This window comes from Balaenoptera musculus, chromosome 3, assembly GCF_009873245.2.
Source record: "Balaenoptera musculus isolate JJ_BM4_2016_0621 chromosome 3, mBalMus1.pri.v3, whole genome shotgun sequence".
NCBI classification, from domain to species: domain Eukaryota; kingdom Metazoa; phylum Chordata; class Mammalia; order Artiodactyla; family Balaenopteridae; genus Balaenoptera; species Balaenoptera musculus.
Genome location: NC_045787.1, coordinates 168,775,702 through 168,796,736, shown reverse-complemented (window position 1 = coordinate 168,796,736; position 21,035 = coordinate 168,775,702). Strand labels below are relative to the sequence as shown.

General features: G+C 55.5%; 1 protein-coding gene across 4 annotated transcripts; it reads left to right on the top strand.

Moving 5' to 3' along the window:
- Positions 1-1,079: 1,079 nt before the first annotated feature.
- Positions 1,080-20,716, top strand: TLE2 (TLE family member 2, transcriptional corepressor). Of its 4 annotated transcripts, none has more exons than XM_036846752.1 (20): positions 1,080-1,372; positions 1,450-1,547; positions 1,930-1,993; positions 2,476-2,520; positions 5,040-5,102; positions 7,450-7,524; positions 7,766-7,946; positions 8,290-8,309; positions 9,436-9,543; positions 9,896-9,940; positions 10,511-10,660; positions 12,165-12,303; positions 13,141-13,301; positions 14,385-14,461; positions 15,226-15,475; positions 15,905-16,152; positions 16,283-16,430; positions 18,002-18,152; positions 18,955-19,031; positions 20,421-20,716. In XM_036846752.1, the coding sequence occupies exons 1-20, from the start codon at positions 1,349-1,351 to the stop codon at positions 20,526-20,528; spliced, it is 2,232 nt and encodes a 743-aa protein (XP_036702647.1). In that variant the 5' UTR covers positions 1,080-1,348; the 3' UTR covers positions 20,529-20,716. The 4 variants fall into 4 exon arrangements, with proteins under 4 accessions (XP_036702647.1, XP_036702648.1, XP_036702646.1 ...); XM_036846753.1 differs by having other exon boundaries at positions 1,128-1,372; positions 7,763-7,946; positions 15,226-15,418; positions 20,421-20,689; XM_036846751.1 differs by having other exon boundaries at positions 1,128-1,372; positions 7,763-7,946; positions 20,421-20,689.
- The last annotated feature ends 319 nt before the right edge of the window (positions 20,717-21,035 follow it).

Here is a 21,035-nt window from a genome sequence, read left to right as displayed (position 1 = left end):
ATCTTGCCTTATCCCCTGAACTCAGAGAAGGCAGGAATCTGTTCTCCATCCACCCTGGTGCCTGGAAGGATGCCTGGCATGCCATAGATGCTCAATAAATTTGATAGGGCTTTTGTACGCTTCTGCTTACTCACCTAATGACACAGGGGCAGCTATTAACAAGAGGCCAGGGATTTTCTCTCTCTGCTTCCCTGCTGAGCTCCAGTGCCTAGAACAGTGTCTGGTCCACAGTAGGCTGTCAACACGTGTTTGTTGATTGACTTAACAAACAACCCTGAAGTTTCTCAGAAGCATGATGGGAATAAGAATGTCCCACCTCCTACCTCACTGGATATCTGTGGTCTGCGATGGGAGATGGAGCCCCTGCCCTCAGAGAGACCTCAGTCTGATGGCAGAGATTCGTTTTCATCCTCCTTGGGACCTCTGCTTTCTAGGAGCCCATCGTCTGAGAGGGGAGACAGCCCAGTCTGCTGGTAGTGGCCACTGGAACCCAACTCCCAGCTCTGGGAGTCTACTCTGTGCCAGGCCAGCCTGAGGGATGTTCATGTGCTGTGTCCTTTAAAAATAGCCCCTGCCTCTGCCATTTTACAGATGCGAATACTGAGGCCAGGAAAGGGCAAGGGCCTAGCTCTGCCCCGCAACCCCATCCCTCACCTGGTCCCTTTCTGTGCAGGCAGGTTTCCCAGCCAGCACTCGGCAGGCTGCTTCCTCCCGACCCTTGTCTTAGCCCACTTCCTCAGAAAGGCCATTTCTGGCCCCCAACTGCCCCCCTCCCCACCAAGCTACTCCCACAGTGGGCCACTAGGTATTTATTGGGCTTTTCTCTCATGGGCCCTCAGGGAGGGCGAGGGGGCGACGTTTGCGGGGCTGGACGCGAGCCTCAGTTTCCCCGCTGGTCCCTGGTGGAAGCGAGGGGGTGGTCCCAAGGCCGCGGCCGCGGTCGCGGGGCTGCACGGGGCGGATGCGCAGGGGGGCGGCGGCGCCACCTTAAGGCGGCTCTGCCCGCGGCTCCCGGCCGAGCCCCGCCGGAGGGAGGCGGCTCTGCGCGGGGCCCGTCGCCCGCGCCTCTGAAACCGGCCGCCGCTCGCCCGACCTTCTGCGCCGGCCTCGCGCCCCCCGCCCGGCAGGGGCCTTGGCGCCCCTCGGTCCCCGCGACCCCGCGCGCTCGCTCGGGGGGCGGGGGACTCCGGGGTCCCCTGCCCCACGCCGCTGCCCCCTTCTTTCTCGGGCAGCCCCCCACCCCAGCCTCTCCCCCATCCCGCCGCCGCCTCTCCGCCCCCTCTCCGCCCCCGTCCCCATATTGTCAAGCTCAGGCGGCGTGGGAGGGGGGGCCTCCCGAATCGGCAGGATGTACCCCCAGGGAAGGCACCCGGTGAGTGGGGGGCCGGGCTGCGGGGGGTAGGGGGGGTCGCGCGTCCGGGAACTCAGACCCCGGCTTCCCACCCCCAGACCCCGCTTCAGTCCGGCCAGCCCTTCAAGTTCTCAATCTTGGAGATCTGCGACCGCATCAAAGAAGAATTCCAGTTTCTTCAGGCTCAGTACCACAGGTGAGGGGGGACGGGGGCGTCCCGCCCCAGGGGCCCCGGGATCTCACCCGGGGGCTCACCTGGGGGCGAAGGGCGGGGCCCGCTGGGGTGAAGGGGCGGGGCCTCCAGCGTGCAGGGAGGAGGGAGGGGCCCCAGGGGCGTGGGGAGGGAGGGCTTCAGGTAGAATCGCAGGTGAGGAGGACGGATGGTCCAGTGCTGGGACATTTTGAGCCTGGGAAGGGATGGGGTGGGCCTGGGGGCGGGAGGTGGGGTGTGTGTGTGAGGAAGTGGGGCGGGGGAGAGCCAATCCCATCGCTTTGGAAACTGGCCCAGAAGGGGTCCGTGGGTGTCCCTGCTGGGGGGGCAGGGAGAGTGGGATCCCGATTACCCGTCTCCTTCCCAGCCTCAAGCTGGAGTGTGAGAAGTTGGCCAGTGAGAAGACAGAAATGCAGCGACATTATGTCATGGTAAGGCGGGTTGTCAAAACGGGGCAGGGAGGGGGGGAGAGTGGGGAAGAGGGCTTGGCTGTGAGTGGAAACACGTGGGGTGTGAACCCCGACTCTAGTACCACTCTGGGGCAAGTCCTCGGCCTGCTCTGGGCCTCATTTTCCCTCATCTGTAAAGTGGGCTGCTTGGGATTCTAGACTGTCTCTCAGGGCCCTCCCAGCTCTTAAGAACAATAAGGCAAGGATGCCCACTCTCCTCATGGGCATCTCTGAGGGACTAGGGTATCTGGGTACTGCCCCCCTCCCCCACTCCCCTGGGGAGAATGGAGGGGGTTCCTGCTTTCTTCTCTGGGCTCCCCCTCTGGGCCCCCAAGGAGCTGGGAGGCTCTGGGTCCTGCTGTGATCCCCCCCAGTCTGGGGGCTGTTGGAAGACCCAGCATCACCCAGAGCAGCTGGACATCCATGGGTACGGTGGACATTGCCAGACAGCTTTTCCTTTGCAGTACTATGAAATGTCCTACGGGCTCAACATTGAAATGCATAAGCAGGTAACTGTGTGTTGGGGGTAAGGGTGTCCAGTGGGAGGGGGCGGCGGTCTGGAAGTTGTGAGAGGGACCCAGCGCTCCCTCTGCTCCAGGGAACAGAGGTCTTATCCTGAAATCTCTGGGATCAGGGGGCCAGGTTTCAGCCTCATGAAAGGAAAATGAACTTCTGGAGACCTTGTCTACGAGAGAGTCGGGCAGTGGACAGGGGCCAGGCATCCCTGTCAAGGAAGGCTCATAGCAGAAGCCAGCAGCCAGGTCAGCCAGGCTGGGGAGGGACTTCTGTCCCAGGAGGGGGACAAATGGACAGTCTTAGAGGTCCCTTTCAGATCAGCATGTCTGACATTTGGAGATGGATCCTGAGGGTCTGAAACGGACCCCAAGGTTCTGTCGCTGTTTTGAATGTTCTGAGATTAACCCTAATGATCTGAGGTTCTGAGATTGTCCTCAGCTTCTGAGTGTGATCTCAAGGTTCTGAGTTAGACCTGAAGGTTCTGCAATTGACTTCAGTTGCCCAAGTTTAACCCCCAGATCCTGAGACTGAGCTCGAGATTTTCTGATGGTTTCTAAGGGCAGGCGAGGATTCTATCACCCATGCACCCTGATGTTTTCTAAGGGGATGAAAGGGACCCCGAGATTCTGAGGTTGAAGGAATCTTGGATTTTGTCCATCCAAATATTAGAATAAATGGGCAGAACCTAGGGTCTTTCTGGTGGGTGGGAAGAAGTAGGGGTATGCTGGGAGTGCCTGGGGGCACCTGCCTTTGCATGCTTTTCTGGGTCTCTGGGGGCTCTGCTGCGTCTGGTGTAGGTGGCGGGGGGCTTGTCTGCCTGGAGCATGGTGTGGTCCCATGGGTGCATGAAATAGACCCCCTTACAGGATGGAGGGTAAGGGATAGGGTCCCGGCCCTAGGAGCCTTCGTTCCACCCTCCTGGTAGCAGATGGAAGACACAAACCTCACCCAGATACACGCAGCACCCAGCACTCCTGTAACTGAGGCAGAGGCAAAGCACAGGCTGACGAAACACCCCCTTACCCACCTACATGCTTCCCCTCTGTTCAGCCTCTATGGGGCATCACCTGCCCAGCCCCGGTCCCAGATGAAACCTACAAGTAAAACCACACTCTTTGTATCCTATTTCTATCCTCTGACACCAAATATTTCGTTTTTGCTACACCAACCAGTTCTCCAACTCTGACACCAGCTGGGTGTCCTACACATCAGCTCAATCCTAACACACTACCCAGAGACAGTGTAGACCCCACAGGTTCAGGGATCAGCCCCCCAGGACTGCCCCCACTTCAGATGCCTATCACAAGTCCAGACCTCCTGGGCTTCTGACCCGCCAGCTATACATCAAGGTTCCCGCGACCCACTCCTCGTTCTGATAATTTGCTATAATGGCTCACAGAACTTGAGAAAGCTCTTACTATCACCCTTTCATGATAAAGGATATAACTCAGGAACAGCCAGATGGAAGAGATACACAGGGCAAGGTATGGAGAAGGGCATGGAGCTTCCGTGCCCGCTCCAAGCGCCCCCTCCCAGCACCTCCATGTGTCCACCTACCGGAAGCTCTGGAAACCACTTCAGTTAGGGGTTTTTAGGGAGGCTTCATTACCTAGGCACGATTGATTTCACCACTGGCCATTGGTGATTGACTCAACCTCCAGCTCCTCTTGCCTCCCCAGAGGTCAGGGGTTGGGGATGGGATTGAAAGTTCCATCCCTCTTAATAAACTCATGTGCAGGTGAAACGGAGGTCAGGGGTTGGGGGTGGGATTGAAAGTTCCATCCCTCTTAATAAACTCACGTGCAGATGAAACAGGCTTATTGTGAATAACAAAAGATGCTCCTCTTGCGTCTACTACTCTGAAATCTCTAGGGGTTTAGGAGCTCTGTGCCAGGAACTGGCGCAAAGAGCAAATGTATCTTTCTTTCTTTCTTTCTTTTTTAACTTTTTATTTTATATTGGACTATAGTTGATTAACAATGTTGTGTTCATTTCAGGTGTACAACAAAGTGATTCAGTTATACAATATGCATGTATCTATTCTTTTTCAAATTCTTTTCCCCCAAATGTATATTTCTTATATCACAGCATCACACCCCTGAGTGTGGTGCTCTGGGATCGCCCCTGACTGCAGCCCCAGGGCGCAGGCACGACCCAGAGAGGGGCCATGCCCGAGAGAGACCTGGGCCCAGCCAGGGCTCAAACTCAAAGCTCCTCGGGGTCCCAGTCTGCGCTGGGCGGCTGCGCAACTGCTTTCTGGAAATCTCTGTTGAGTGGGTCTGGCGGGTGGTGTATCTGTCTGTCCTGTCTTCCGGCTCAAGGCTGCCCTGGACATCAGGTGGACGGTGTCCTTGCCAGGCTCTCAGTCTATCCCGGAGCCCATGCCCCACACTTGCACCTGCGGGTGACAGGCCCCTCACCCCAAGCTTTGCAAAGGCTTGTTATGCCCTGGAGTGGAGGTTCTGGATTGACAGCCTCCCCTCCAAGCCTCCTCCCCATTGCTTCCTGCCAGGCTGAGATTGTGAAGCGCCTCAGTGGTATCTGTGCTCAGATTATCCCCTTCCTGACGCAGGAGGTGAGTGGGCTTGGTGGGGGGATGGGGAGCGGAGCTGGAAGAAGGGTGGGGGAGGGGGTCTGGCTGGATGCCACAGGCACTGGTTCTGCTGGGTGGCCTGGGGGCCTGGGCACTGGCTGGGCTGGGGCCTTAAGGATGGAGGGGGGGTGTTGGCTGAGGGGGAGGAGGGGGGCTCAAGCCTACAGCCAGGCTGCCTCGGTCCGAGTCCTGGCTGTGTGGCCTTGGGCTAGTGGCTTGCCCTCTCTGTGCCTCTGTCATGAAATTTAGAACAGTTGATACATACAAGGTGGTGAAGATGATGCTGGGTGCTTAGTAAACACCCAATAAAAATTAGTCCTTAGTACTTTGTCCCTATGTTGAGTGAAATCAGCCAGTCACAAAAGGACAAATACTGTCTGATTCCTCTCACCTGAGGTCCCTAGAGTCATCACATCCATAGAGACAGGAAGTAGATGGTGGGGGCCAGGGGCTGGGGGAGGGGGGCGGGGAGTCAGTGTTTCCTGGGGACAGAGTTTCCTTTTGAGAAGATGAGAAAGTTCTGGAGATGGCTGGTGGGGCCGGTCGCAGGACAATGTGAATGTACTTAATGCCACTTAGCTGTGCACTTAAAGGTGGTTAAAAGGGTAACTCTTACCTATTTGTAACCACAATAGTACAAAAAGGTGGAACAGGGCAGATAAAACAATAGAGTATGAGCACTTCATTGAAACTTAAAAAAATAAAGTTAGCCCTTGTGCAAATGCCCCAAGTTCTTCAGGACCTTTGCATCCCCTGTTCCTGCTTCCGTCTGGAGCATCCTGTCTCCAGAGAGACAAGAGGACGGATTCTGACACAGGGTGGATACAGGGGGGCCCTCACTGTGTTGGGGACCAAAAAAAGGGAAAGGTGCTCCTCTTGGTTTGGACCTCATTGAATCTGAGGCTTCCGGGCTCTTGGGATGGAGTGAGATTCTGTCTGGTCTCAGACTTAGAGACGGTGTCTGAAAGCCCAGGATGGGGACAAGGTGGCCCAGAGTGAGAAAGGCCAAAACCACAGGAAACAGGGTAAAAAGACTTTAGGAAGGAGTGAATTAAGACACACACGTGTGCCCCAGCAAATTCCATGCTTCTAGACTAGGAGTCAGCAAAGTATAGCCCGAGGGCCAAGTTACCGGCCCTTCACTTGTTTTGTAAATAAAGTTTTATTGGCACACAGCCACGCCCACTCATGGCCTTATTGTCTATGACAGCTTTCCCCATAAAATGGCAGAGTTGAGGAGTTTTCACAGAGACCCTCTGGCCTGCAAAACTGAAAATATTGACTCTCTGGCCCTTTACAGTCAAAATGTACTAATCCCTGGCCTGGACACACTCTCACAGGCATGACCTGTACAGGAGCGCCTGGTTAGCACCCTGACACCTCCTTAGTGGTGTCACACAGCCCAAATCCCCATCCTGGGTAGTTGCAGGTGCACAGGTGGCCTTAGAACACACACAGGAGCAACCAGCCATGTGTGGCCATTTACATTTGTATTAATTTATATTTCTTTTAAAACGTATTACATTAAACTTACATGTAAATTTCTATTAAATTAAATTAAAGGATGCATTCCGTTCCCAGTTGCACCAGCCACATATCAAGTGCCCATGGCCACATGTGGCTTCCGTATCCAACAGTGCAGATTGAGGACATTTTATCACTGCAGGAAGGTGGGGAGAGGAAGGAAGGAGGGTGGGATGAGGGTGGGGTGCACGGGGCCTCTAGAGGCTGCCAGTTTGTATTTTGTGACCTGGGTGGTTGGTACTCGGGTACTGATGTGTACAGTGGTTCTTTACTGGGGGTGACTCTGCCCCCAGGGGACACTGGGTGATGTTGGGGACATCTGTGGTCATCACCCCTGGGGGGCTCCTGGCATCGAGTGAGTGGGGGCCAAGGATGCTGCTCCACACCCCACAGTGCCTGGGACGAACGCCCACAGAGGGTGACCCAGCCCCCACGTAAGCAGTGCCGAGGGAGGGACCCTGATGTATAAACCCCGATTTCTAATTATTAGTTTGAACTGCACTTAAATGCTTTGTTTCTTTGTCTGTCTGTTTCATGATTTTGAAAGGAAAGGCAGAGAGGGAGAGAAAGAAACTACAAAGAGCAAGCGAGAAAAGGGGCTTCCCTGGCGGTCCAGTGGTTAGGACTCCACGCTCCCATGGCAGGGGGCACGGGTTCGATCCCTGGTCAGGGAACTAAGATCCCGACGCCAAAAAAAAAAAAAAAAGTGAGAGAAGAAGAGGGGCCCCGGAGGGCATGGCCTGGGAGGTGGGGTTGCCGAGCAGATGGGGGGCTCTCCTGAGCGCCTCCCCCCCGCCACCCCCAGCACCAACAGCAGGTCCTGCAGGCCGTGGAGCGGGCCAAGCAGGTGACCGTGGGGGAGCTGAACAGCCTCATCGGCGTGAGTCTTCCGGCCCCCGCCCCGCCCTGCCGTGGGTGGTGAAGCTGGGGGTGCCGGGTGGGCAGCTGGCCTGGGCTCTGGCCCCCCTGGAGACCCCAAGGGTGCGCTTCTGCCTGGACCCTGCCTGTCCGGGCTCTCTCTCCGTAGCCTCTTGCGGGGGGGGTGGGGCGGCCGGGGGGGCGGGGGGAGGGCACGGTCGGGGCCCCGCCCGCCCCTGGCCCACCCCCCTCCTCTCCAGCAGCAGCAGCTCCAGCCGCTGTCCCACCACGCCCCCCCTGTGCCCCTCACCCCTCGCCCGGCTGGGCTGGTGGGCGGCAGTGCCACGGGGCTGCTGGCCCTGTCGGGAGCCCTGGCCGCCCAGGCTCAGCTGGCCGCGGTCGCCAAGGAGGACCGGGCAGGCGTGGAGGCCGAGGGGTCCAGAGGTGAGTGGACATCACCAGATGCCGCGGGCTGGGGGCACGCAAGGGCCCAAGGAGAGGATAGCAGGACCATCAAACTCATGAAAGGGCCTGCAGGGTCGCGGGTTCAACTCTATTCCCAGTGGGCTGTGTGTCCTTAGGCAAGTTCTGTCCCTCTCTGGGCATCTATCTGAATGGTGCAGGGAAGGGATTGTCCACCCCTTGCAAGGGTGTTGGAAGGAGAAGGGGGGTTCTGAGCTGGGAAGGGGGCTTTATACACTGTGGAGGGCTCTGCGCTCTGGCACGGTGGGATACAGACCCCTCATTCTTTTTCCTTCTCTCTCTTCACCATGCCCCCGCCTGCCAGTGGAGAGAGCCCCGAGCAGGGTAAGTTGAGGGGCATGGGGGATTTGCCGTCTTGTCTAACATTTGCTTTGTCTTCACATGCGGCTGAAGCTGCTTGTTCTGAGTTGATAGGGGCTCAGAAGGAGACCGCGTCCTGCTTTCTCACTGTGTAGCCTTTTGTTTTGGTGGGGGGGGGATGCCCATAAGACTAGAGTTTTATTTATTTAAAATTTTCCATCTCTAGCGATTTTTTGCAATTGAATAAATAAATGCGTGCCCGGGTAGCATTCCAGCCATCCCTCCGTCATTAATTTATCCCTCATCCACTCCATTTTATCATATACAAGAGTGCTGACCAATAGAAATATCATGTGAGCCTTGTAGGTAATTTTTTTAAACTTGTTTAATTTTGAAATCATTACGGATGCCCAGGAGGTTGCAAAGAAATGTACAAGGAGGTCCCATGCACCCCTCACACAATGATAACATCTTACACAACTAAAATACCACATCAAAGCCAGGAAACAGACATGGGTGCAACCCACAGGGCTTATTCCCACTTCACGGTTTTACATGCACTCGTATGTGTGTGTGTGTGTGTGTGTGTGTTTATGCAGTTTCAGTCACACGTTTAGCTTTGTGTAAACCACTGTAAATTTTCTAGTAGGCACATTAAAAAAGTTAATCAGGTGAAATGAATTTCAATAGTAAATTTTATTTAACACAATGCATCTAAAATATTTCAACCTGTAATCAACACAGAACAGTCTGTTTTTTTGTTTTTTGTTGCTTTTTTTGGAGCAGAGAAAGGTTTATTGCAGGGCCATGCAAGGAGACCTGCAAGGTTGGCTCATGCCCCCCACAAAACCCAAACTCCCAACCTAAAACAGTTTTAATGGGATCTTTTCCGTTCTTTTTATTGTACTACGTCTCCAAGATCCGAATGCATTTTGCACTTAGAGCTCATCTCAGTTCGCACTAGTGCCCCCCACAGGGGACCCTGGGCGATGTCTGGGGACATTTGTGGTTGTCATGACCCCACTGAGTCTGCCCTTGGAAGGTCCCTTTTCCCAGATGGGAAGCTTGAGGCACAGATCCTGATAACAGTGAAGGGGATCCTTGGTTTTGGCTGGACCAGGACGCAGTCTGGGGCCCTGTGTCTCTGCAGAGTGCATCCCCCTCACCCCCAGAGAGTGTGGCGGAAGAGGAGCGACCCAGCGGCCCGGGTGGCAATGGGAAGCAGAGAGCCGAGGAGAAGGATCTGTCGGGACCTTATGTGAGTGGGGGGCACACATGGGTGGGCAGACAGTGTGGGAGGCGGACCAGCCTGAGAGATTGATTGCCCCTGTGGGTCGAGAGCTGGGAAGGAGGTAAGGATGGCTCCTGGTCTCTGGCTCTTCCCCCACTGCACAGAGGAGTAAAGTGAGGCCACACAGCACCTCTTGGACACTCAGCTCCATCTCCTCCATCCTCCTCCATTGAAGGATTCCCCCCTCCCCCCGGCCTCCCTTGTACTTGAGCAAATGAACCAAGCTCCAGAACCCCAGTCAAACCCTCCTGAAGAGATGTAAGGGGGCGTGGAGGCAGGAGCATGGCCAGGGTGAGCTCTCTCCCCCATGTCCCCCCAGGAGAGTGATGAGGACAAGAGCGATTACAACCTGGTGGTGGACGAGGTGAGTCGGGGTCCAACCTCCTCCCACTCTGACCTCAGGACTAGGAGGTCTGGGCACAGAGCAGGCAGTGGGTTATCTGGGGAGTTGGGGGACCCAGAGGGAGTGGGGGTCCTGGTGTTCCCCTTTCTATGGGATGGCTGGGATGGGGATGGCATGGGGCCAGGGGAAGTAGGAGAAACTGGGGCACCCCAGGCTGACCTCCTCTCCATAGCACAGGTGGGGAAACTGAGACCCAGAGAACCCTGGATGTGGGCAACGGAAGCGGCTTCAAGCCCTGGCTCACGGTCTCACTTTGGGGGAGTGACACCCCCTTCCCCGGCCTCACTTTTCCCCATCTGTTCAATGGGGGAAAACAAAACCAAGCCCATATATAGTCCTTGCTATTTGTGCTTATGTCATTTAACCCATTTTACGGATGAGTCCACTGAGGCTCAGGGAGTTTTCATAATCCTCCCAAGGTGGGTGCTAAGTGCCCAGTCTAGAGGTTGGCGTGGGACATGGGCAGGGTATAGAGAGGGCCTCTCCTTCCCCTGCCACTTCACCCCCCCCCCATCATCACCTCCAACCCAGGACCAACCCTCCGAGCCCCCCAGCCCAGCAACCACCCCATGTGGAAAGGCACCCATCTGCATCCCTGCCCGTCGGGACCTGGTGGACAGTCCAGCCTCCTTGGCCTCCAGCCTTGGCTCACCGCTCCCCAGAGCCAAGGAGCTCGTCTTGGTAAGGAGTAGGGGAAGCCTTGAAACTCATTTTATTCATCCTGGGGACCTGGAAACAGATTCTACCACATTAGATGTGGGGTGATGAGAAATGAAACAGGCTGTTGTGGTCCAGGATTCCCTTCGTGATTATTTTGCTGCCTTCCTAAAAACCACCTCTACATTAGTCCAGTAATTTTTCCTAAGTGGACTCACTCTACCGAACCTCAGTAAATCTGAAAAGGCAACTTTGTAAATAATATTAAAAGGCAGCTCACCATCTTATGTGGAAACCACGTATCTCTTGCAATAAATAGGAAATCCGGTGAAAATAAACACAGTGAAACTATAGAATTGCTGGCTTGGCCAGGCTGATTCCAGCCCTGGGAGTGTTAAGGCCTTGGGGACACACCAGCCCCAACCTGAGATGTGGTCCCTGCAAGAAAAGATGACCCATATCAGAACAACTCTGTCCTTGGGCCTCCTGATGTTTAATGCCAGCCGTGTGGACCACCTAAAAGCACTCCCCCAGGCATTCTCAATTCAGCTCCGTTTGTCCCTGCCCCCAAATCTTCCCCAGACCCCTGCCCTGCCCTTACCAGGGAGACTGTCGGTTTCTAGGCCTCCCCTCCCAGCAGGTTGCTATGGCAACTGCCAAGGTTGGGGCTCCCATCGCATCTCTTGTGCCCTCCTCCCACTCCAAGGAGACAAAGAGGGGGAGGGGCAGTGCTATTCTAATGGAGAAGGCCCCCCTGGTCCCCACGTTGGCACCATCCACTCCCTGTCGTGGGTGTGTGAGTGTGGCTATCACAAAATGTGTGACCTTGTAAAGGAAAGATAGGGTGCAACCCACACAAGATGAAGATGTGAAGTTTCTTGAAAGGCAAAGGAAGCGATGGCAGAAAGCCGAGACAGAGCTTGTTCCTCTGTGAAGGAGGTCCGGCTTCCCCTCTCCTCCAGGGTCCCCATGGGGAGGGACAGCGGTGGGGGAGCTCCTCGTGGGGAGCAAGGGGGTGCCCAGCTATACTGGATGAGGGTCTTGCATCTGGGAGCATACTGTGGTCTCCTGCTTCGAGAGCCCATCCTAGAGTTTGTTCCTTGGCCCTAAAGGATGCGACAGCCTCTAACTTTGTGCATCGCCTTCTCTCGTGATCCCTGTGCGCCCACCATGCCCCAGATGTAGGAATATTCACCATATCCCTTAACCTGTGGTTGCCCTGTGTACCTTATCACATGCATGCGCAGTTCTCCCAAGATTGCCTGGGTTCCCGTGGGCACGCACGTGTGTGCACCCCGTGGGGTGGACGCTCAGGCGTCCGCCTGGTGTTCCGATGCGTGCAGATGCTCACACGGGCCCCATGCTCAGGAGGTCGGCTATGGGGCCCGCTCCCCTGGTGTGTGTGTCCCTGCATGAGCCCTGGCCTGCTCCAGGTGTACTCCCTCCTCCCACTCACCTTCTGCCCAGATCCTTGGGCTGCAAGGCACCAGGTGCTTGGGGGTGTTCAGCCCTGCCCTTTCTCCCCCAGAACGATCTTCCTGCCGGCACCCCTGCCTCCAAGTCCTGCGACTCCTCCCCGCCCCAGGACGCGTCCACCCCTGGGCCCAGCTCCACCAGTCACCTCCGCCAGCTCGCGGCCAAGCCAGCACCTTCCACGGACAGTATTGGTGAGCACCTGCTGGTGCCTGCCAGGACAGGCCTCCTTTCCGGGGAGTTCCAAAAAATGGTGTGGGGTGGGGGAGGCAGGACGTGTGGATTCCAGCTGGGGCATTGCCTTGCCCTTTCCATGACTCAGAACTAGACACTGCCTCACTCTGGGCCTCCATTTCTTCATTGCCTTGGCTTGATGGGCGGGGAAACTGAGGCCCAGAGAGGGGAAGTGACTTGCTCGGGGGCTTCAGCCCAGTGCTAGAGAGACAAGCTTTGGAGTTAGACAGGCTTGGGTTTCAGGCCAGCTTTGGACACTCACCGGCTGTGTGACCTCGGGCAAGTGATCAACCTCTCTGAGCCTCACTTTCCCCATCATTAATGTGGGGATGAGAGTGCTCCTCTTTTCTGTCTTGTGGCCGGGCTCTGGCTGGTTCTGGAGTCCCAGAAAGAAACTAGCCCTGGAACTTGCCTTCAAGGAGCTCGCAGGTGGTGGGGGAGGAGACCCAGACCCCAAAATTCCCAGCTCTCTGTGATCAGGGCTGGGGTAGAGGAAGGGACCCAAGATGGGCCAGGTTGGAGGCAAGGGGTGGAGTGGGGAGGCTCAAGGATGTTCCTGAGATGTTGCTGGACATTGAATCTGGGTTTTGAAGGATGAGTAAGAGTTCAACAACTGAAAAAGGAAAAGGAAAGGCTTGTTGGCCAGAGGGAACAGCATCTGTAAATGTCTGCAGATAGGACAGGGTATGATGGATGCTGGGCCAGAGCATGAGAGCCCTGGAGCTCCCCCAAGGCAGTGGAAGGCAGGATTTGGATCCAACGTGTCTGAAGATCTGTCTTTGTCTCTTCTCTCTCAGCCCTGAGGAGTCCCCTGACCCTGTCCAGTCCCTTCACCACATCCTTCAGCCTGGGCTCCCACAGCGCCCTTAATGGGGACCTCTCTGTGCCCAGCTCCTATGTCAGCCTCCACCTGTCCCCCCAGGTCAGCGGCTCTGTGATGTATGGACGCTCCCCCATGGTGAGTCCTCAGGGTGGGAGATGCCAGGAGGTGTGAGCAGGGCCCAGGGGCTGGGGGCTGGGAGGAGAAACCAGGTACACACAGAGACACCAGGGAATGGGGAAAGGGAGGAAAGTCCTGGCTTGGCAAGTGCATGTGGGAAGACGATCTGAGGGTCTCAGTAGCCCCACAAGCTTAATACAAATAAGCACCTGTGACTGTGGAAAGAGCAACTGTGATTATGTTGCGTTAAGGGAACCAGAGAACCTCAGCCATGGGATGTGAGGGTCCGCTTCAGCCTGGTGTACAGTTGTTTGCCCTGATTTTTAAGGGACTTTGGTGATTCTGGTAGACTGTAGAGGAAGGACTACTCCAGGGAGAGGACTGGAAGTGATGTACCATGGGGAAGAGTTGAAGGAGAGGCATGAGACTCCTGAGCTGGGGCAGGGGCAGGAGACAGGGTCTGCGTGGGCCCCAGAGGGCAGTACTGGGACGGATGGTTGCTGGAGTGAGCCATCCTGAAGTGGGTGTAGATGCCTCCAGAGGGAATAAAATGCCTGTCATTGGAGTTATTCAAGGCCTGAGCCTGGGTGGGCACTTGCACGGGGAGTTGTAGAACAGGGGTCAGCAATGTTTTCTGTAAAGGGCCAGATGGTAAGTATTTTTGGCCTTGCAGACCAGTTGATCCCTATCACAACTACTCAACTCTGCTTTCATAGCTCAAAAGCCACCATAGACAACATATACAGGAATGGGTGTGGCTGTGTGCCAATAAAACTTTATTTACAAAAACAAGCAGGGGGCCAGAGTTTGCTGACCCCTGTTCTGTGCATTGGACAGAAGATTCATCAGGATCCTTCCACCTCTGGGGCCATAGGATTCCCCAGCCAGAGACCTTGGGGTTCCCTCATGTGAAAGCCTCCACTTTCCCGTCTGTAGGATGGGTAAAGGAAAGGGCATCTCCCCTTTCTTGGGGAGGGGCTGATAAACAAATTGGGGGGGGTGTTCTCTGATAAACAGAGAGGAATATGGCAAATGAGCATGGGAGAGGGCAGTTGTGGGTTTGAGTCATCCGCCCATGACACCCGGTTGGCGTTTTGGCAGATGGCATTTGAGTCTCATCCACATCTCCGAGGGTCGTCCATCTCTTCCTCCCTGCCCACCATCCCTGGGGGAAAGCCGTGAGTACCAGGGTGGGGCTCCCTGCCTCCTCTCAGGTGCTTACATTGTGGGGTGGGTGTCGGGCTTCCCTTCTGCCTTTCCAGAAAGTCTCTTCTGTAAGATAATCGGGGCTCCTGGAGTTGCTCTCTGGATAGAGGGTTATGTAACAAGCAAAGCCTACACTAGTGGTTCTCAGCAGGGGGTAGATTTTGTGCTTCCTTACCGCACCCCCCAACCCCAGGACATTAAGTGATGTCTGGTGATATTTTTGGTTGTCACACCCAAGTGCTTCAAGCCTGTAGTGGGTGGGGGCCAGGAATGCTACTCAACAGCCTTCAATGCACAGGACTGCCCCACCCTAGAGAATGACCTGGCCCCAAGATCAGTAGAACTTTCTGCTGTGACGGGAATGTTCTGCACTTACAGCTGTCCAATCTGATTGCCATCAGCCATCTGTGGCTTTTGAGCACTTGAAATGTGGTCACTGCGACTGAGGAACTGAAATTTTAAATTTCTTTCAATTTAACTGGCCCTGTGGCTGGTGGCTGCTATTGGACTGCGTTCTCTGGAGCTCACAAGGCATCTTCCTGGATCCTCTGTTCCACGGAGATTCACTAAGTGCTTGCTTACCATGCACCGGGCCACGGCCGGACCCCTTCCTCTTCAGTATCACGCTGACCTTTGATCCTGGGGCCCCGTCTCTAAACGCAGGGGGCCACAGGCAGGGGGGTGAGGGTGGGGAGGGTCCCGGCTCCCCGTGCGTCATGCCCCACCTCCCGTCCAGGGCGTACTCCTTCCATGTGTCTGCGGACGGGCAGATGCAGCCGGTGCCCTTCCCTTCTGACGCGCTGGTGGGCGCCGGCATCCCGCGGCACGCGCGGCAGCTGCACACGCTGGCGCACGGCGAGGTGGTCTGCGCGGTCACCATCAGCGGCTCCACGCAGCATGTGTACACGGGCGGCAAGGGCTGTGTGAAGGTGTGGGACGTGGGCCAGCCGGGCGCCAAGACGCCAGTGGCCCAGCTGGACTGCCTGGTGAGGGCGGGGCGGAGCTTGCAGGCCAGCGGGGCGGGGCTTATAGGCCGACCCGGGTGGACCTTACAGGCCACCTAGGGGTGGGGCTATAGGCCAATGGGTGGAGTTTATAGGCCAACCAGGGTGGGGCTTGTTGGCCAATTTGGGGCAGAGCTCTTAGGGCACCCACAGGTGGAGATTATAGCCCAACAGGGTTGGGGCTTATGGGCCAATGGGGTGGAGCTTATGGGCCAACCAGGGGCAGGATTTATAGGCTAATGAGGGTGGAACTTACAGTCCAGCAGGATTGGAGATTAAGGCCAATAGGGTGGAGTTTATAGGCCAACCAGGGGCAGAGCTTACAGGCCAACTGGGGTGGCTTCTTCAGCTGGGCTCCGGCAGGCATGGCTGAGGGTCCTACCCCACGCCCTTGCTTCTCTCCCCTCCCAGAACCGGGACAACTACATTCGTTCCTGCAAGCTGCTGCCGGACGGCCGGAGTCTGATAGTGGGTGGTGAGGCCAGCACCTTGTCCATCTGGGACCTGGCGGCCCCCACCCCTCGCATCAAGGCGGAGCTGACCTCCTCGGCGCCCGCCTGCTACGCCCTGGCCGTCAGCCCCGACGCCAAGGTCTGCTTTTCCTGCTGCAGCGACGGCAACATCGTGGTCTGGGACCTGCAGAACCAGACCATGGTCAGGTGGGTGGCCGGTGCCCTGTGACCTCGGGCAAGCCCCCTGCCGTCTCCCCTTTGTACCGTGGGAGCGGCCTGGGAGGATGCTGAAACAGCACCACCTCCAGGATGGACACCTGGGCCCTCCTTCCTCCAGGCAATTCCAGGGCCACACGGATGGGGCCAGCTGCATCGACATTTCTGATTACGGCACTCGGCTCTGGACAGGGGGCCTGGACAACACCGTGCGCTGCTGGGACCTGCGGGAGGGCCGTCAGCTGCAGCAGCATGACTTCAGCTCCCAGGTGCCACACGGGATCTGGCAGAAGGGGGACACAAGCTCCAGGAATCTGGCCTCCCTTCCTCTCCCCCTGAGGCACCCACTTCCAGATGCCAGGCAGGACCAACTACCTGCTCTCTGTGTCCATCTTTCTTGTCCTTGAGACAAATCCACAGACCTTCCTCTTTAATTCTTCAAAGACAGCACAGGGGAGCACAAAGGAGCTGATTCGTATCAAGCTGTGGGGCACTAAGACCCTCAGATCATCTTCCCAGATGCTCTTGCCAAGCCATTCCTCTGTTCCTTTGTCTCTTGTGTAGCTGGTTTCTTCTCCCAGCCTTCAACCCCTTGACCCTACTGAGAGCTCCTGACCACCGCCCCCTACCAGGACTGATCGTGGGGGAGCTGCTGACCCCAGGGGACAGATAGGAGCCGGACACAGAGAGGTCTCTATTGGGGGTGCTGTGAAAGGCCAGATTCAAGGATGTGGTGAAGGGGTTGGACAGAATCATGGGGCTCCCCAGGGCAGAGCAAAGAGTCAAGGACAGGTCTCCAGATACCCTGGACCCAGATCCTGTCTCCCATTGCCTTGGGGGAAGGTTGTGAGCTCCTTGGCCTGTTCTTTAAGACCTCTGTGCTCTAGTCTCACACACACCATGCCCTGTGATACCTCTGGACCTCCCCACTCACTGTTCCCTCTGGCTGACATGCCTTTCCTTTCCTTTCTCCCATTGGTAAACTCCTACACATCCTTCAAAACCCATCTCCAATTTGCCCCCTCCTTGAAATCTGGTGGGCACTAGCCCCCAAACTCTTTCTTTTTTTACCTTCTCTTTAGCTTGAAGCTTCCTTTGATAGGGAAATCAGGGGTGCAGGTGGGTATAGTTGTCCATCCCGTGTCCCCAAAATTTAGACGGGTGGCATACGTATCTGGTGATCCCATGGTGAATATCTCGCATCCCACCGGGCCCTTCTTCATACAGGAACACTTCCGTATGGCCAGGAACATGTGAAACCTTCCAGGCTTTGCTGTGAATTTATGGTTCTTTCCACACATGTCTCATTTGTCAGTAAGACTTTGAGAGGCTTAGGATGGGTGAGGGCCTTACGCCTTTCTGTGCGGTGCTGGGCATGGGGCACAGACTGATGAAGCCACCGCATACTTTCAAATCAAAGTAAAAATTGGTGTTGGCAAGTGGGGAAAGTTCCAAGTTGGGAGTCAGAAGGCCTGGTCTTTGATGGACTTGCCACGTGACCTTGAGCTGGATGTGGCCTCAGCTTCCCTTCCACCATCTGCTGAAGGGGAGCTACTGTCTTTGCTGGCTTCGCCCCCTCCCTCCCTCCCAGAGCTGTTGTGCGTTCAGAGCAGATAATGGATATGAGGCCCCAGGGTTCCGTGTAATTCTGATTAATATTAATGACTCAACACGCAGTTACCTGCTGCGCTCCAGGCCCAGGGCCAGCTGCTTCTCCACGCGGGAGCTGCAGCGGGAGAGTGTTGGACATCTCCCCTCCCCGCCCTGGCCCCCCAGCTCTGGGCATCCCCCCCACATCCCAAGGGGTTTTTCATCTCCTCTCTTCCCTCTTCACCCCCAGATTTTTTCCCTGGGCCACTGCCCCAACCAGGACTGGCTGGCGGTCGGCATGGAGAGCAGCAACGTGGAGATCCTGCACGTCCGAAAGCCTGAGAAATACCAGCTGCATCTTCACGAGAGCTGTGTGCTCTCCCTCAAATTTGCCTCCTGTGGTGTGTGTCTGCCGGTCTGGGGTGGGGACTCCGGGGCGCTGGGGCAGGGTTGCCAAAACACAACCACAACAAAAAAAACCCACGACAGAAAGAGGGGGTCCCTGGTTGAATTTGAATCTTAGGTAAACAACAAATCATTCCTTACTTGTCCCATTCTAAGTATTGCATGGGACATACTCTAAAGGACAAAGAATTTATTAGCATAAGTAAGTATATCCCAAGTATTTTGTGGGACATACTTACACTAAACAACACATAATTTATTAGCATAAGTATGTCCCCCAAATACGTGGGACATACTTATACTAAAAAGCAACTAATGTGTTAGTGCAGGTATATCTCAAATATTGCATGGGCTATACTTACACTAAAATTTTTGTTTGTTTGTTTTAGTATAGATATGTCCCAAGTATTTCATGGAACTTACATATACTTAAAAAAAAAACCCGAACAAACAGATAATGTACTATATGGGACCCACTGGTACTAAAAATGATGTGTGGTTGATCTCAGAATCAAACGTAACTGGGCACCCTGTTCTTATCTGGCAACATTCTTCTGGGGCTCCCCCTTCTTGAAGGCCAGTTGGAGCCCTTTGGGGTCTTGGCTTCAGTATCTGGAATGTGGGGGGGAAGCTCGAGCATCAGCTAAGGGGCCTCCTGTCCCCCAGAGACGGGCAGAGGTGTGAGAAAGGGAGCGAGAAGAGAGGCCAGACCAGGCTGCCCGGCCTCTGCCCACAGCCCCCAGCCCTGGCTTCCTCCAGTCTGCCCCGCTCCTGAACTCCCTGCCCTCCTTCCCCCAGGGCGGTGGTTCGTGAGCACCGGGAAGGACAACCTGCTCAATGCCTGGAGGACGCCATACGGAGCCAGCATCTTCCAGGTACTTCGTGTCTGAGGTCCCCATCCCCGCAGGACACCAGGTGCCTGGGGACCCAGTGGGGGTTGAACAGGGAAGCGTCCCCACCAGCCACGAGCTACTAAAGCAGAGCGGTCAGCCCGAGGGCCACATCTGTGCACAGCCTGTTTTTGTTTTTAATTGCGATAAAATGTATATAAAAGTTGCCATTTTAGCCATTTGTAAGCGCACAGCTCAGTGGCATTAAGCACATTCACACTGTCGCGCAGGCGTCCCCACCATCCATCCCCACAACTTTCTCATCTTCCCAAACCGAAACTCTGCCCCCGTCCAATACTGACTCTCCATCCCGTCCCCCAGACCCTGGCCCCCACCATCTACTTCCTGTCTCTATGGATTTGATGACTCATATGAGTGGGATCACACAAGATTTATCCTTTTGTGTCTGGCTTCTCTCACTGAGCATCATGTCCCCAAGGTCCATGAACGTTGTAGCAGGTGTCAGAATCTCCTTCCCTTTTAAGGCTAATATTCTACTGTATGGATGGACCACATTGTGTTTATCCATCACCCGTCGACGGACACTATGGTGGTTTCCACTTTTTGGCTGCTGTGAACATTCATGTACAAGTTCTCGTGTGCATGCATGTTTTCATTTCTCCTGGGCAGATATCTTGGAGTGGAATTGCTGATAATTGTTTAATCTTTGGAGGAACTGCCAGACTATTTTCCAAATTTTCTATTCCCACTAGCAGTGTGTGAGAGTTCCGATTTCTCCCCATCCTCAACAACACTTGTTCTGTTGTCTTTCTTATAGCCATCCTGCTGGATGTGGAGTGGTTTTTGCATTTTTAAAAGGGTTGTAAAAGAAAAAGGAGATGATGTAACACAGACTGATTTGGTCTCTGGACGTATGGCCAGAGCGCATTTGGACTTAAGTGAGCTTTCAGGTCAAAGCCTAAAAATTTAGTATTGGCCCCTTTACAGAAAAAGTTTGCAGAGCGCTGGTGTAGGTCATCCTGCTGTGAGCCTTAGCCCTCTGCTGTGCTGTGTGGCCTCATGCCTGGTGCATACCCTCTCTGAGCTTCCCAGGAAAGGGCAGTTCTCCTGTTCCAGAGAACCGAGGTCTCGCTCTTCCCAGGAGCATTGTCACCTGTCCAGAGGCTCAGCTCCAAAGGACCTTTCTCTGGAAAATGTGTCACCCTCCTTCCCTCCCCCCTGCTAGGCTCCCCACGCTGGGCTCCCCTGAGTCCTGGCTTGGGCCCAGCCTGGACCACAGACTCACCCTTGCGGGCAGTCTCCTTGCCTCTTTGCTCTGAACTTGCAGGTGGTCAGGAGCACGAACCAGACCGTGCTGGCCTTGGCCGTGCCTCACTCTCCCTTCTCTCTCCCCCTTCCCCTCCCTGTCGACAGTCCAAGGAGTCATCCTCCGTGCTGAGCTGTGACATCTCTGGGAATAACAAGTACATCGTGACAGGCTCTGGGGACAAGAAGGCCACCGTGTACGAGGTGGTCTACTGAGACACCACTCTTCCTGCACCCCTGGCCCAACTCCTGAGGGAGGGGCAACCAGGACCCCCTCTCCAGTCCTACTCTGAGCACTAAATCTCATCTGCTCTCTGGCTGACCCCCTTACGTCCTCCCCTGCTGGATGTGGGACCAGATGTGCAGGGGGAGTTTGAGGAAATAAATAAATGTATTTATCACAACTGCCTTTCTGTCTTGGGCCGAGGAGCCAGGAACCTTTGCTCTTTCTGGGCACTGTTCCGGAGGGAAGGCCACTTGCTAGCTGTGTCAGCCTCTTTTTCCTCACGTGGACACTGAAGGAATTCATTCCGCATGAAATGCTGAGGGGTCGACCACAAGAAATGGGTGTTGTCTTGGGCCGTGTGGCTTCCATTGTGCCATGTAACAAACAGCCCCCAGATCTCAGTTGGTTGAAACAATAGATGTTTATTTCTCACCCATGCCCCTGTAGCAGGTGGGGCTCGACTCCAAGCAGACACTCAGGGCTCCAGGTGGAGGTTT